Source organism: Nannospalax galili, unplaced genomic scaffold (assembly GCF_000622305.1).
Source record: "Nannospalax galili isolate Female #2095 unplaced genomic scaffold, S.galili_v1.0 scaffold1922, whole genome shotgun sequence".
Lineage (NCBI taxonomy): Eukaryota > Metazoa > Chordata > Mammalia > Rodentia > Spalacidae > Nannospalax > Nannospalax galili.
The window spans coordinates 124,550-140,709 of record NW_008348865.1 but is presented as its reverse complement, the minus strand read 5'-3'; the positions used below and the strand labels follow the sequence as shown (position 1 = coordinate 140,709).

The 16,160-nt window shown below is 42.9% G+C and overlaps 1 protein-coding gene across 2 annotated transcripts in view; it reads right to left on the bottom strand.

Moving 5' to 3' along the window:
• Pitpnb (phosphatidylinositol transfer protein beta) overlaps positions 1–16,160 on the bottom strand; it is a 68,698-nt gene that overhangs the window by 42,156 nt on the left and 10,382 nt on the right. For both annotated transcript variants that reach the window (XM_008846117.3, XM_008846116.3), the window contains exons 4-7: positions 4,222–4,313; positions 3,593–3,600; positions 3,026–3,100; positions 839–922 (exon numbers count right to left, since the gene is read on the bottom strand). In XM_008846117.3, the coding sequence (XP_008844339.1) occupies positions 839–922; positions 3,026–3,100; positions 3,593–3,600; positions 4,222–4,313 (259 nt within the window). The remainder of the gene's footprint in view (positions 1–838; positions 923–3,025; positions 3,101–3,592; positions 3,601–4,221; positions 4,314–16,160) is intronic.

Here is a 16,160-nt window from a genome sequence, read left to right as displayed (position 1 = left end):
TTTCATTTAATAAGAATCAAAAAAGGGAGCTGGAGAGATGGCTCAGCAGTTAAAAGCACTGGCTGCTCTTGCGGAGGACTCAGGTTTGAGTTCCAGCACCCACATGGTGGCTACAAACCGCCCTTCACTCCATCCAGTTCCAGGGGAATCTGAAGCCCTCTTCTGACCTCCGCGGCATTGCATGACACAGGTGCACTCACATATATGCAAGCAATACACTCATACACATTATTAAAAAAACAAAAACAAAAAATACCCCAAACTAAAGCATCAAAACAAGATGTACAATGGCTTAGGTCATCACACAGGAAGCACTTCCCACAAGGTCAGCCTTAGCTGAGCCAGAGAATTTTATGAGTCAGGTTTTCGCTTTTTTCATCACACTTGGAAAACATGAATGATTTGTGTGACTAAAGCCTTTCAAAGCCAGGCGTGGTAGTACGCACACCTTTAGTCTCAGCACTCGGGATGCAGAGGCAGGTGAATCTCTGTGAGTTCAAGACCAGCCTGGTCTACACAGTGAGTTCCAGGTCAGCTGGGACTACAGGGAGACTGGTCTCAAAAAGACCAAAAAAGCCTTTCAAAAGAATACTTTTGGAAAGAATGTTTCTTCAGTGGAAACACCCACCTGTGCACACAAGGTCCATTTCAATGTCTTAAAGGGACTACCTGAAACAGCAGACAAACCATACTCTCTTCTTCTCTGGTCTCTGCTGCACAGACCAGACCAGACCTGAGCGCCAGGCTTGTTTTAGTGTGGAGATGTAGGCCTCACAGGAGAGAGAGAAGGCAGCTCTACATGTAAGGGGACAAAAGACTGCCATCACGTAGTACTCACTGCTGGCTCAACTTGACTCCGATCTGCAATATCTATGTGGACAATTTCAACAGTTTTCCATGTGTTTGGATCTAAACCATGAACCTGTAAGTGACAAATAGAAATAGACAACAAAACTCTGTTTAGTGTGTTGTCAGGTAAAACTACCATGTTTACATATGTCATCTTACCTTGAGGCCCTCAGTACAGTATGAGGAATGAAAAAAAATGAAAATTACTATTTCATTAAGTTAGCAGTTGACAGTCTTGAGATCGGGAATGTATGTGTGAACATACCACCAAATAAACTTCTGTCAATATCCTTTTCTAGTAGTCCTTAGGGATGATTCAAGTGACAAAAAGTATCCGACCTGTGTTTAACCCAAATGATATAAACACAGTGCTTGTAACTGATAAATCCTAGGCTAGCAAAGGTAACATGGCAATCAGACATCAGACCTCAAGAAGCTATGCTAGGGGCTGGAAAGACAGCACATATCTTTCTTACAGAGGACCTAAGTTTGGTTCCTAGCACCCACGTCAGGCAGCTCATCTTTAACTCTAGTTCCAACAGATCTGATGCCTCTGGCTTCCTCAGGCACCTGCATTCACACACACACACACACACACACACACACACACACACGCAATTAAAACAAATCCTTTTTTAAAAGTTGCACTATATGGTCTAAAACCTCTCCTGGATTTGACTATCCCACAGCTAATTTTTAGTTTGTCAGCTCCTCTACATCTCACATTGTTCAATCATTTCTCAACCCTGTGAACCAATCAAAAACTGTTTAAAAACAAGATACCCAGGGGCTGGAGAGATGACTCAGTAGTTAAGAGCACTAGCTGCCCTTGAAGAGGACCTGGGTTTGGTTCCCAGCACCCACATGGCAGCTAACAACAGTCTGTAACTCCAGATCCAGGGGCTCCAATGCCTTCTTCTGGTCTCTGTGGGCATTGCATGACATGGGTTCACTTACATACATGCACGCAAAATACTCATACACATAAAATTTTAAAGATTAAAAAATTAGCCAGGTGCCACTCTAGGGGCAGAGAAAGGAGGATCTCTGTCTGTTCAAGGCCAGTCTGGTCTACATAGTGAGTTCCAGGTCAGCTGGGGCTACAGGGAAAAACTGTCTCAAAAAGACCAAAAAAGAAAAAAAAAAATTAAAAATTAAAAATAAAAACAGATGCCCTACTTGAGAACTAGAAATGGCAACAACTCAAATCTAAACACCACTGCATTCAGACCATGCCCTTTAGAGAATTACCATGAAAAGCATGGTCTGTCTCATGATCACCTGACAACTTAAGTACTACAAACTGAAATTCAGAAGTTCTAATAACAGGCATCATGACTAGCATAGTAAAAAACGGCAAGAATAGAATTTAGCTCTCACTAACCTACACTCTAAGATTCCAACAGTAATTCTGAATCCGCGGTGTGTATCAGAAAACAAATTGTTGGACCCCATGTAGATGCTGCTGCTCCAGGTTCAGGGATGACCCTTTTAGAGAATCACTCAAATGCCGTCCCAGCTTCTCCAACAAGCCTTCACGACTATCTTTTGGACTTCTAGCTGGTATTCTCCAAGCTTATTTAGAAATGAATGTGCGCCAACTTACAATAATATTAAGCCAAAAGTTTATGAACCTGTTTGCAAAGTTAAAGCATCTCTTTCCATCCTCTGGTCATTTTTTTCTGACATCAACTTAAACTCCATTAAAGTGGAATGGAAGTGAAAATTAAAGCAATCAATTCTGCTAAGTACAACAAGTTTGGCAAACAGAGGTAAAAATGCAGGGGTACCTGGATTGGGGCACTATCTGTGAATGCTGTGGATCTACGTTCTACTGCTGCAGACAAAAGAGTTCTGGTAAAAGTTCTGATAAAAGCTCACTAGAAGCCACTCAAGTGTCAAGGACTGATGGAGAAAGCCCATTTATGTCTGGCTTGCCTCACCTCAATCCAACACAGCCATGTGGGCCAAGTACTAGTCCTGCCGGGGTATCCCTCTGTTGACAGCCAAGTGAAATGCACAGTAATTCCTATCTCCAGGGCCTTCTGCACTTGAAATACAGTGGTGATATGTTCTGATGGTGCTGGAAATCAAACCCAGGGCCTCATACATGCTAGCCAAGCACTCTACTACAGAGCTATCGCCCCAATCTTTGAAGCACAGAGTTAAAACTTACATTCTCTAATGTTCCCAGGTCAGGTTTGTGCCATGTTTCGATTTTAATGAAGAAATCATCTTTCATATATTCATTCTGCAGAAAACACAACAGGGAAATGACACGACCCCGCCCAGTTCTGTGAGAGCCTCCCCCAACACTAGCACACCTGGTGATTCCACATGCAGACCTCTCAACTGTCCGCATCATTAGTTCCAGAGTTTTACAGACTTGTTAGGCAGACCAAACAGTACTTGCTTTTAAATAATTTCAACACTCCTGTTTGTCACACAGCATAAGGGGCTAAAAAGAAGCCATGAGGTTTGCTGAGTAAATCTGGCATTCAAGGTTGAAGTAGGAAAAGCAAAATAAGACCAGTAAAAGAGTGTGTAACAATGGCAAGACGAGGCCTGTTAACCTGCCAGTGTGTGCTGGGGACTGGGGAGAGCCTGGTAACCTGTGTGTGTGTGTGCTGGGGGCTGGGAGGGAATGGAGAGCCATGCAGCAACAGGAGCTTAAGTCAAATGCCAAGAGCAGCTGAGAATCATTAACAAAAGAACGTTTAAAGATGAAGAGTATGTTACTCACCGTTACAACTGAGGCAGGGTGGACAGGCAGGCAACAAAACAGGAAAAATTTCGATTAGATGAAGCCAAAACACTCTGCCCCAATATTCCATGTCATAAAGACTAACCCATTCAAAATATGCAGTATCTTATGCCTTCAAGATGGTCTCTTTACAAGTCACACCCCGAGATCCCCAATCTAGATCATGGAGAACAATCTGACCTTATCTAAAACAATACTAACAAGCATATCTGGGAAGCAGGTATCATTTATTAAGTTGATCTGGCAATGATGGGAAGTAGTCTTAGGTCTGCAACATCCCTGTCGTTCAGCAGCATAGACACCCCTTGAAGCACACCGAAAGGCACTGAGCATGAACAACCTTAATTAAAGATCCTGCATTCACTGTTTCATCCTGGAGTCAGCAGTTATCAGGACTCTGTGTGGCAGTCATGTGGGATGAACCCAAGGAGGGACACATAGGTCTGAAAGAGGATACCAGTGGCTCCATGGCCATCACTCAAGAAGTGAGTATCTAAGAACCCACAGGAGGCCTTGCTTAGTGTAATCCTTTTAAAGGCCTGGGCACCAAGTATTCCTCTCTCCTTGCCTTTAGGGAGAAGGTGCAATGTTGCTGCGGACCAGCTTACTTGTTCTGCAGTAGGGGTAAGCATTCCAGGCTTTCTCATGAAACACCAAGGAGCCCTCAGGAGCAATCATCCTCACAAACGCAGGAACTTTGCTGTGAGGACAGAGAAATTGGATACATTTTCAACTATGCTACAATTTATCGAAAAAGTATGTCAAATGTTATCTTCTGTATTTGACGAACTAGATAACACCAACAGTTTATTTCAATCCCAAAGTAATCATGTAGAAAATTAATGCTAAAAAAGGGGGGTGGGGTGGCTGGAGTGACAGCTCAGTGATTAAGAGCATTAGCTGTTCTTGCAGAGGACCAGGGTTCAGTTCCCAGCACCCACATGGCAGCTAACAACCATCTCTAACTCCAGTTCCAGGACATCTAATGTTCTCTTCTGACCTCCATGGGCACTGTACAACACAGGTGCACTTACATACATGCTGCAATACACTCATACACATAAATAAAATATTTTTAAGAAATAACCAAATGGGCTAGGTGCGTTAGCCAGTACTTGGGAGAGGCAGGTGGAGCTCTATTGAGTTCAAGGCCATCGTGGTCTACATAGTGCATTCCAGGCCAGCCAAGGATACACAAGAGGCTGCCTTAAAAAAAAAAAAAAAAAAAAAAAGTTAGAAAGGTTTAACTATACAAGCCTACTTTGTTTTCTATGATTTAATGTTTTCATCATTTTTCTATTTTGTTTCTGGATTTTTTTTTTTTTTGGAGGGGGGTAACTGGGGATGGAACCAGGTCCTTATACATGCTAGGCAAGAACAGTACCACTGAGCTTCATTTCCACTCACTTAAAAATTGTGTGTGTGTGTGTGTGTGTGTGTGTGTGTGTATGTGCTATGCATGTGCATACATCTGGTGTGTGAATATGTGTGTATGCACATCATACTGTGCATGTGGAGGTCAACAGACAAGTCCCTGATGTTGATCCTTACCTTCTACCTCATCTGAAACAGGGTTTCAGCACAACTATACACAACAGACCTAAGGAACTAAGCAAATGTGAAAGGCTGTATAGAAAATAAGACCAAACTTTCCCAAGTATAAAATTCTTCATGTGGTGGCTCATGCCACTCAGGAGGCTGAAACGGGGGGGGGGGGGGGGGGGTGTTTCCATGTGCTTGAGGTCAGCCTGGGCTACATCCTGAGTTCCAGTCTAACCTAGACTTAAGATCTCATTTCAAAAACAGAAATTCTATGAGAGATAGCTGTCACTAGCTACCTCAAATGTGGTCTGAAAAGTCAAAAATATGACTGACAGAAGCTTGTGCAAATTTATAACAATCAAGAGAGAGCCCAAAAGACCACCAGATAAATGAGTAAAGGATGCTCACTGCTGCAAACAGAAAACACTACTCACTAATTGGTCTTTCCAGCTTACACAGAAACACAAATGAACTGAGCCTGTTACTGACACTGACTACTGTGAACAGCTCCACTTGCTGGTCTTTCTCACAGACTGGACTCAACTCCCAGCACCCTTACCCAGAGGCTATGTGAGTGACACTCTGCACACTCACACTCTGAACTTACTCATCAACCTACTCCGTGGATACAGAAATTGAGATACATCAGTGTCCACGATGTATCTAGCACAGTGAAGTCCCCAATGGAGGCCTTTCATTTTAAGCAAAAGGAGGTGCTTCTTACAGGCCTTCCTTCGTTTAAATCTCCTAGGAACCTCCGGGCAAGTACTGCTTCATCCTTCAGATAAGCAGCAATTCAGAGGCTAAGCAGTATGTGCCCAAGCTATGTGCCCCAACTTCAAGCACTACGTGTGTTATGTGTTTCTGCCATATCATAGCTGCCTCTCTGAAAACTTTCTAGTACAACTTAAATTATTCAAGCAAGACAAACAGGGCAAGAAAACATGGGAGCCTGGAAGGCTTTCTGGCTATAGTAAGACTAAGGTGTTGGCATAAGCTATTCCTCAGCTGTATGTTGGAGGCTATACACAGAAGAGGGTGAGGAACCTCACACCAACAAGAAACTGGGCATCATAAAGAGGGGAGCCCTCAGATGTTGGATCCACAGGACATGACATGAACACATAGTTTGGGGGTTTCACTACGCAGGCACATTAAATCATAGAAAAACAAAAGCTAAAGTCCTATTTTTGAATGGCAGGGAAAGCAAGATCCCTACAGCATAAAGCTGCTTACATGCTTTGTCTCTCAAAGCTAACAATGAAAGACGGCCAAATTTTCTGAGTCGTTATTCTTTTCAAATTGTGTGATGACTCACACTAACCTCAGAAGTATTAAGTCAGGACAACTGAAAAGAGTACTTTCCTAAAAGTCAAAGAGGAGCTGGATAGTCTGCTCCATTAGTCGAGTATTTGCCATGTAAGCATAGAACCCAAACAAATATCCAGCAGGCTGGAGAAGGTGGAGAAAGGCTCCCCAGGCTCTCTGGCCAGCCAGCCTAACCTAATGGGCAATCCCAGGCTCCACTGAGAGATCTTGCCTCAAAAATCAAAGCGGGGGCTGTTAAGATGTCTCAGTGAGTAAAGGTGCTTGCTGCCCAGCCTGATGGCCTGCGCCTCATCCCTCAGACCCACATGGAAGGAGAGAGCTGATTCCAAGTTGTTCTCTGACTTCCACCTGTATGCTGTGACACACATTCATACCCTTCTCCCCCCAAAATAAGTCTATATTTTAAAAAGTGGATGGGTATCCTGAGGAATAACATCTGAGGTTGATCTCCTGCCTCTACACCATGAGCACACAGATGTTATGTACACCCCTACACCTCTACACACACACACACACACACACACACACACACACAAAATCTAGTGGAGAAACCTCCAATGGCAGACACAGACCCAAAAGATGTTTGGTCTGACCAAAAGAGAATGCTATCTATCAGTAATCAGGATTAATCACAGTATTCCTGCTTCATCTCAGTGCATGGCAAACAACTACCAATGATTCAGCTGGTCAACTTAGAAAAGGCTGGAATAGATCAGAAACACAGTTTAACCTACAGGGCCCAACAGTGGAAACACTCTAATGTTTAGGGAACATCAGAAAAGGGAACAATAATAATTCATAAAATGGAACTAGGCCTACAAAAAGAAACACAGGAAGCCATTCCTCCTCTTGTTCTTGACCCAGGCTGCTTGTGAGATGGTGACTACTTAGAGTGTTCCTAGCAGGGCTCACACCTCAAAGTACCCTGTTGTCCAGGTCTTGGCTGCATAAGATGAGAGTTCCCACAGCAAGAAGTCCAAGAGCATGAAAGTTCTTTCAGAAGGCATCCCCTGCCATGCATGCTAGGAGTGTTTAGCCTGGTAGTCTAAATTCAACTGTAGTCTTTTTTCAGTTCTGTTGAAAGGAGATTATATCAAGAACTGACCTTAATGGAATAATGGTTTTGAACCTATTTGTTTCCAGGGAAGGCAACTTAAAAAACAAATGGTGAGATGGCTCAGTGGTTAAGAACACTGGCTGTTCTTGCAGAAGACCCGGGTTTGAATCCCAGCACCCACATGGCAGCTAACAAATGTCCGTTAACTCCAGTTCCAAGGGATCCAACAGCCTCTTCTGTCCTCCACAAGCATTGCATGACACAGACAGAGGACAGGGGTTCAATTCCCAGAACCACATGGTGGCCAACAACCATCTGTAACTCCAGTTACAGGGTATCTGTCGCCCCCTTCTGGCCCCCATGGGCACTGTATGGTTCAGGTGCACTTAACATACATGCAGGCAATACACGCATATACATAAAATAAAAATAATAAATAAAATACTTAAAAATATATTTTTTTTAATTCTCTGAATACAGATGTCTGAGGAGGCCAGAGGCATAGTCAGTATACCTGGAGCTAGAATTAGAGGTGGTTGTAAGCTGGCTGAGGTAGGTACTGGGAACTGAACTCAAACCCTCTGAAAGAGCAGTACACAATGTTAACTACTGAGCTGCCTTTCCAGCTCAGAGAAGGCAACTAAGTCATAACAGAACTGGGGGGTGGGGGTGGGGGGAGACACAACATGATGACTTACATGGTTTAAAACTAAACATCCTCTCTGGAAGCAGCTCTTAAAAAAAATAAAGCAAAAAAACCAACAGCAATTAAAAAACAAAACAAGCCGGGCATGGTGGTGCACACCTTTAATCCCAGCACTCGGGAGGCAGAGGCAGGCGGATCTCTGTGAATTCAAGGCCAGCCTGGTCTACATAGTGAGTTCCAGGACAGCTGGGGCTACAGAGAGACCTTCTCAAAAAAACCAAACCAAACCAAACCAAAACAAAACATATAACCCATTATTGAGATAAACAGTGCCTTGGAATAAGTTCCTCAGTTTTCATCTTCTACTTTTTCTTATTTTGCAGTGCTGCAGATGGAACCCAGAAACTCATGGGCACTCAACCACTAAGCTTAGGCCTCCAATCCTGGCAAACTACTTCAAACTACATTTTCCCTTGATATAATAATCTACTCGTAAAACACACCATGTAAAACTGTTTAAAGTTCCATTTCTCTACCCTTTTTTTATCATACGTAGATAATTATCAAAACATCAAAATGTGGAAAAATACAGGAAAGAGTTTGCAGACCAGACTGAATTGCCATCAATAAAATAACTGATCCTTCACTTTGTTACCAAACGCAGTCATCTATTCACTCAGTTTCTACATGTATTCACTGGCCTTGCTGGGGACTGTGGAAAGAATGAACAGGGACCACTGCAACACAGCATAACCTTCCAAGAAAGGAAGCAGAAACAATGCAAGGCAAAAAATAAGACCCATTCTGTCACTAGCTCAGGGCAGAACAACAGAGGAACAGAGCTAGCTAAGTAGGATGAGCAGCCCGGCCACGGCATCCCTCCAGCATGACTAACTGCAGTGGCTGAAAGAACAGAGCGAGCAAGATAGGACAGGCCAGAGAGGGGCAAACAGACTACGTGGAACCCTCCTCACCTGACAGGTTGGAGTGTGAGTTTATTCTCTTTACATGATATGGAAGCCACTGAAGGCCTTGAGAAACCTGGTACTATGTAGAGTCAAATGGAGTGAGAAAGAAGGGTGGTGACAAAAACCAACTCCAAATGGATGAAGACCTAAAACTGAGAGGTGGAATGTAACAATCTTGGTTAAGCATAAGCAAGGGAAAAAAAAAAAAATCAAGACACTTCATAAAATAATAAACTTTTAAAGCTTCAAAAGGTGCTGTCTAGAAAGTAAAGGACAGTCTACAGGATGGGGGAAGACCTGCCAATCACATATCCAATAGGGTGCTAGTATACAGAACTCTCAACAATTCAACAATAAAGAAAAGTCAGGTGAAATGATAGGCTGGACATGATGGTCCAGCCTTTAATTCTAACACCCAAGAGGCTAAAGCAGGAGGAACATGAGTTTGAGGACAGCCTGAGCTACAGAGGGACACTGACCAAAAAAGTAAGAAGATTTGAATATATTTCTCCAAAGATATGCAAGGTCCAAAAAGCACCTAAGGAAATGTCCAACCCCCTTAATTATCAGGGACATGTAACTGAAAACCATAAAGTATTCTTCATACACACAAACTGCCCTAATCAGCAAGACACTAACAAATGTCAGCAAGGAGAGGGAGAAAGTGGAACCAACATACCCTGCTGATAAGAATATAAAATGGGGCTGGAGAGATGGCTCAGGGGTTAAGAGCACTGGCTGCTCTTGCAGAGGACCCCAGTTCAGTTCTCAGCACCTACATGGTAGCTAACAACCATTGGTAACTGCAGTTCCAAGGGATCCGATGCCCTCTTTTGATCTCGGTGGACATTGCACAATACAGGTACACTTTCATACATGCAGCCAATATACTTATACACATGAAACAGAAATAATAAGTCAGGTGTGATGTACACACCTTTAATCCCAGCACATGGGAGTCAGAGGCAGGCGGATCTCTGTGAGTTCGAAGCCAGCCTGGTCTACATAGCGAGTTCCAGGCCAGCTGGGGTTACATGAAGACCCTGTTTCATAAAGACCAAAAAATAATAAAAATAACTTCTGTGGAAAAACAAGGTCCAAGATCAACATGTACCCACAGGGAAACACAACCAAGTATCAAAATGAGAAGAAAAGCAAAGGTTTGGGGATGGAAGGTCAGTAGGATTCTAAGTAGCCAAAGAATGCCTCTGCATAGAAAGGCCCTGTGCTAGGCTCCAAACTCCAGTTTCTAAAGGGCATAAGGTCAGAAAAGAGATTAAGAGGCTGAACAAAGGTTGGGGTGAGCACACACAACTTTCTTCCACAGCACAGAGACTGGCTTGCTTAGGGACAAGGGTTTTTTTTCTGTTGGAAGTGCAATAAATGAGGGTACGCAGATATTAATGCCTATATTGATGCTAAGCTCACCTTTACTTTGAACATAAATTAAAGACTGATAGTGTGTGAAGGCTAATCTTGGTTGTCAATTTAGCATACACGGAAAGAGGGAAACACAACTGAAGAACTGACTGGATCAGACCAGCCTATGTGAGACATTTTTCCATTGCTAGAGGATGTGGGAGGGCCCACCTGACTATAGCAGTGCCCTCTCTAGGCAAGGAGGCCTTTGGTATCTAAGAAAGGTAGCTGAGCAAACCAGGGGAGACAAGCCAGTGAGCAGCGCTTCGCCATGGTCTCTACTCCAGGTCCTGCCTCAGCTTCCCTTGATGATGAACTGTGACCTGCAAGCCAAATAAACCCTCTTTTCCCCAAATTGGTTTTAGTCAGTGTTTTATCACAACGGACAGCAAACTAGGACAGAAGCTGTTACCAGAATGAGGTCTTGCTATGTTAGACTTTACCATGTTGTTTTGGGGGAGGATTGTGGAAGAATTTCCAGCTTTGGGCTGGCTGGAAAAGCCAGAGTACTCAAAGCTTAACAGGCTGTTCAGTGGGAGCTTGAAAGATAGGAATGCTGAAAGAAATGCAGACAGCGGAGGCCTGGCTTGTGAAGTTTCAGAGGGACATGTGAGAGTCTATCAGGACATTTGAAGGCTGCATCTGGAGCTGGCAGTCCAACTTGGTAATGTGTTAGAGTCTCTCACATGGTGTTGGTTTTGGTGGCAAGAAAACTGCAAAACTGAAGGGTCATGGTACTGAGGTTTGGTACTAGGAGATGTGTTGGTGAAGGTACAGCCACAGTTGCAGTGGATCTGCTATGGACAGCTGCATGCATGGTGAGGAGATGGTCTCAGCCTATGTGTTACAGATGGCTACAGATATGTGCTACAGATGGCAGACTGAAGAAGTTCAACTGTCCAAGTTCTTTAAAGCCCAGAAGATAATGAGTCCAAGATGTCAGACAATGAGTTTTTTTACACAGCTGAATTTTAGTTTTGCTTTGAGCTAATTATAAATATGCCCTGGTTCTTCCCTTTTGGAATAAACGTACAGAGCTTATATTTTATTTCACAGGAGGCTACAGTGAACAGATTTTGAACTTTTAAAGAAATATTAGATTTTTTAAAATAAATATTTCATTTATTATTTTTATTTTATGTGTATGAGTACACTGCCTGCATGTATGTGAGTGCACCTGTGTCGTGCAATGTGGTGGAGGTCAGAAGAGGGTTTTGGATTTCCCTGGAACTGGAGTTAAGGATGGTTTGTAGCCACTATGTGGGTGCTGAGAACTGAACCCGGGTCCTCTACAAGAACAGTCAGTGCTCTTAACTGCTGAGCCATATCTCTAGCCCCAGAAACATTAGAGTTTTAAAGCACTGGAAAATGAAACTTTTAATACTGTGTTTCATTTCGTGATATTAAAATGAGACCCTGGAAACAAGGAAAGGTGATGGTTTAATGATAAAGCATATGTGTGTCAAGTTGACAAGGGATGGACTTGGTTGTCAACTGGACGCACCTAGAAGGGGGGAACCATCAACTGAGGATTGTCCTCTGTCACACTGGTCTGTGGAGCATTTTCTTGATTGCTAATTGATATGGGAGGGCCCAGACCACTGTGGGTAGTACCACCCCTGGGCAGGAGGGCCTAGGCTATATAAGAAAGTTAGCTGAGCAAGCCAGCAAGAGCATTCCTCCATGGCCTGTTTCAGGTCCTGCCTTCAGCTTGAGTTCCTGCCCTAGCTTTCCTGGAGGACAGGCTATAACCATTAAGATGTTAATAAAGTCCTTCCTCCCCAAGCTGCTTTTCATCAGTGTTTTATCACAGCAATAGAGAAGCAAACTAGAACACAGTAAAACCTGTGGTCCATAAAGAATTCCTCTGTAAAATCCAGGAGAATGGAAAAATTCTTGAGCTGTGCACAGGGATTAGGAGTCAAGTTGAATAAAAGGGATTCAAAGGACAGGTTCTAGAGTCACAATGCCTGCTGGGTTCATGTCCTATCTCTGCTACCCAACCTCAGTGAGTGAGCCAGTTAACTAAGATTCAAGGGATCCAGACATCTGAACAGTTTCTAACTGCTAGGTTTTTTAACATCTTGCCAAGACTGTTTCTCAACCTTCTGGTTGAGATGCAGTATATACATATTACAGGCAAGTGTTTCGCTGAAATGGGAAACTAGCCAAGGTACCTAGACTTTACTTACCCCAGGTAAAGTGAAACTCAGAATTTCACAAACGCAATAAAATAAAGTGTTGGTGGTCTCAGCAAATCTGCAGTTCTACTAATGTTATGTGGGAACAGTGCACATAGCTTGAGTTAACAAAAGAAGTGAATGTTATAAAAGAAACCAGATATTAAACATACAAATTTAACGTCCTCAGGCAGAGAATTTTAAAACTTTCCAGGGATAGCCAGAACCATTCAGCATGCTAACCTGATGCCCCTGAAGACCCCAACCATAAAGGGGTTGTACCACCAACCTTGTCCTGAAATCAAGGTTTTCCTTATAGCAGCCAAGGCCTTGGGACTTACTGCTAAGTGATTCTGTGTCCCTCTCTAATTCAGTTATCTGTGGCTAATGAGCTGTCAGTATGACACTGATGAATCTGAAAGAGACACTTGCCCTTGTCCTACAGCCTTTCTCCCTCCCAGACAACAGCAACAATGGTCCCTGCTTTGTCTCTGTCAATGAAGGTTTCTGGCAGCTTCTCATCACTGCCTGAGTATCATTATTGTTGCTCTCGCTCCCTTTTTTCCTTTTCTGTCCCTCTGCTTCTGTCCACAGCTGCCATCTTTGGACAAGGGTTGGGGGATCCAGGAAGGGTGGTCCCAAGAATCAAATAGCCTTGCCGCCTTGTCAGTTCCCTTCTGCCCCTTCTTCTCATGGGAGGCCTGCACTCACTGGCTGCCCATTCTTGTCCTCAGTCCTGGAACTGCACAATTTGACCAAAAGAGAACTTAAAAGCCAGAGCAACCAAGTCTCAGTCTCTGTTCTGCCACTTAACTGGCCTTGCTAAGTATGAGCCTTAGTGTGTCGTACACACAACACACACACATGCTGCCTATGTCTCAGCACAGTAGTGAGTTCAGTGGCTGCACAGAAACGGTGTGTGGAATGACTCTGACTCCTTTTAGGAATGAAGAAGGCTAAGTGCACAGAAAGGCTGGCTCCGGAGAGCCAAGATTTTCCTTCATTTAATCCACTAAAGCCTGAAAGGAATTCTGAACCTCATGCCCAAGTAAGTTGTTGAGTAAGAATACTGCTTGCAATGACCATATTTATAGCCCTCATCAACTGAAGAGTCATTATTTATTGCTAGAGGGTTACCTAAATCAGATGTTTCAAAATGATATTTAATAGTCTTCTTTCTCATAAAAATGAAATCTCCCATATCCCAGCAGGAAGTGATAAACATTCTTAACATTTTAATGACTTTCTAGATTTTTTTTTTTTGACTAGGCTGTAAATATGAGGGGCACATTATGAATATATATTCCTACATAATAAGGAGCTATCGTCCCAATATTTGAACTTCTAGATTTCAAAGATGATTACAAATCTATTTCAAATATTTTCACATAAGAAACAGTGATCTAACAAGGACACCACTGCCAAAGCAAATTTCATAGTCAAACTTTTGGCTTATTTTAGAACTCACAGAATGAACCCAGTGCTTTCAGTAAGAGGAACTTTTAGCTCTTAGTAGAACTCAGTTAACAAGTGAGTAAAGTTTTAGAAAAAAAAGGGGCTAGAGAGATGGTTCAGTGGTTAAAAGTTTGCACTGTTCTTGCAGAGGACCTGAGTTAGGTTCCCAGCACCCATGTGTAACTCACATCCTGTAACTCTAGTTCCAGGGAATCCAATGTCCCCCAAGAGCACCCTCACTTACATATACATACCCACACATATATAAATGAAAATAAAAATAAGCTGAGTATACGTGGACTGGACACTGTCAGCATCATATGCACTATACTATCCAGAATGCCAGTTTCCTCTGGTGACAGTGCTATAGACACAGTAGGATGCTAGAAGATTTAGACACCTTAAGGCAGTAGGTATGGATATTATCTATTACTGCCTTCTTTACTTCTCAAAACAAACCTGCAACACAAACAAATATTGTATTTCTCACAGAATCACCAGAGCTCACCTACAATTTCAAGGCATTTGCAAACAGGAATCTGATCTACTTAGCATGAAGAGAAGAGAGTCAGAAGAGCAAAGATGCCCTCCCAGCCTTAGCATATGAGAAGATTGTCCACAAAAAGGACAAGGCCATTACTGATCTTATATGCCCTTTGATTATTCTGTAATGTATTCTCTATTTTAAAATAGTTAAGGGCAGAGATCAGACTGTCAAAGTAAGGAGTGTACAAAAGAATCCAACAGGCTGGGCATGGTGGTGCACGCCTTTAGTCCCAGCACTTGGGAGGTAGAGGCAGGCAGACCTCTGTGAGTTCAAGGCCAGCCTGGTCTACATAGTGAGTTCCAGGCCACCTGGGGCTAAAGGGAGACCCTGTCTCAAAAAAGACTCCCTCTCCCCCACAAAATAATAATCCAATAAACCAAAGGAAGAACAAAAACACAGCATGTGACCACTTAGGTCACAGAGAAATTCACCTGGTCAGTCACCATCACAGGCCAACCACAGTAACCAGGAATTACAAATTGAGGCATGGTATTTTCTGTGAAACTGGCAAAAATTAAACACTAAGTATGGAAAAATTAATACTTTTTTCTTGGTCTTTTTGAGACAGGGTCTCCCTGTAGCTGCAGCTGTCCTAGAACTCACTATGTAGACCAGGCTGGCCTTGAACTCACAGAGCTCCACCTGCCTCGGCTTCCTGCGTACTGGAACTAAAGGTGGCACCAGCTCTTCTACTGAACTCTCGAAGGGCAATTTGGCAGTAATATCAAATTTTAAACGATCATTGGGGCCGGAGAGATGGCTCAGTGGTTAAGAGCACTCACTGCTCTTGCAGAGGACCCAGGTTCGATTCCCAGCACCCACATGGTGGCTACGAACCATCCTTAACGCCAGTTCCAGGGGAATCCAAAGCTCTCTCTTCTGACCTCCACATCACTGCATGACACGGATGCACTCACATGACACAGGTACTCACATACATGCAGGCAATACACTCATACACATAAAATAAAAATAATAAAAATAATAATAAAATAAAAAAACATCACTGCATGACACGGATGCACTCACATGACACAGGTACTCACATACATGCAGGCAATACACTCATACACATAAAATAAAAATAATAAAGTATTTTAAATGATCATGACCTCCAAACAATACTACTTTTATGCCTTTCTCCTAAAAAAATATAGTATCTAAGGCATAAAGACATGTACAACCAGGTTCATGAAAATTATTTGTAACTGACAAAAACTATAAAATGACTAAAATGTACAAATGGATCTTCACTATCTATCCTGTAGGGAATATTCAAGAAAACTGCGCTGTGCCCAAACCAATGAATTCTACGTGGTTTTAAAAAATATCACATAGAGATGGCTCAGCAGTTAAAGACACTGGCTACTTGTGCAGAGGACCCAGGTTCATTTTCCAGCACCA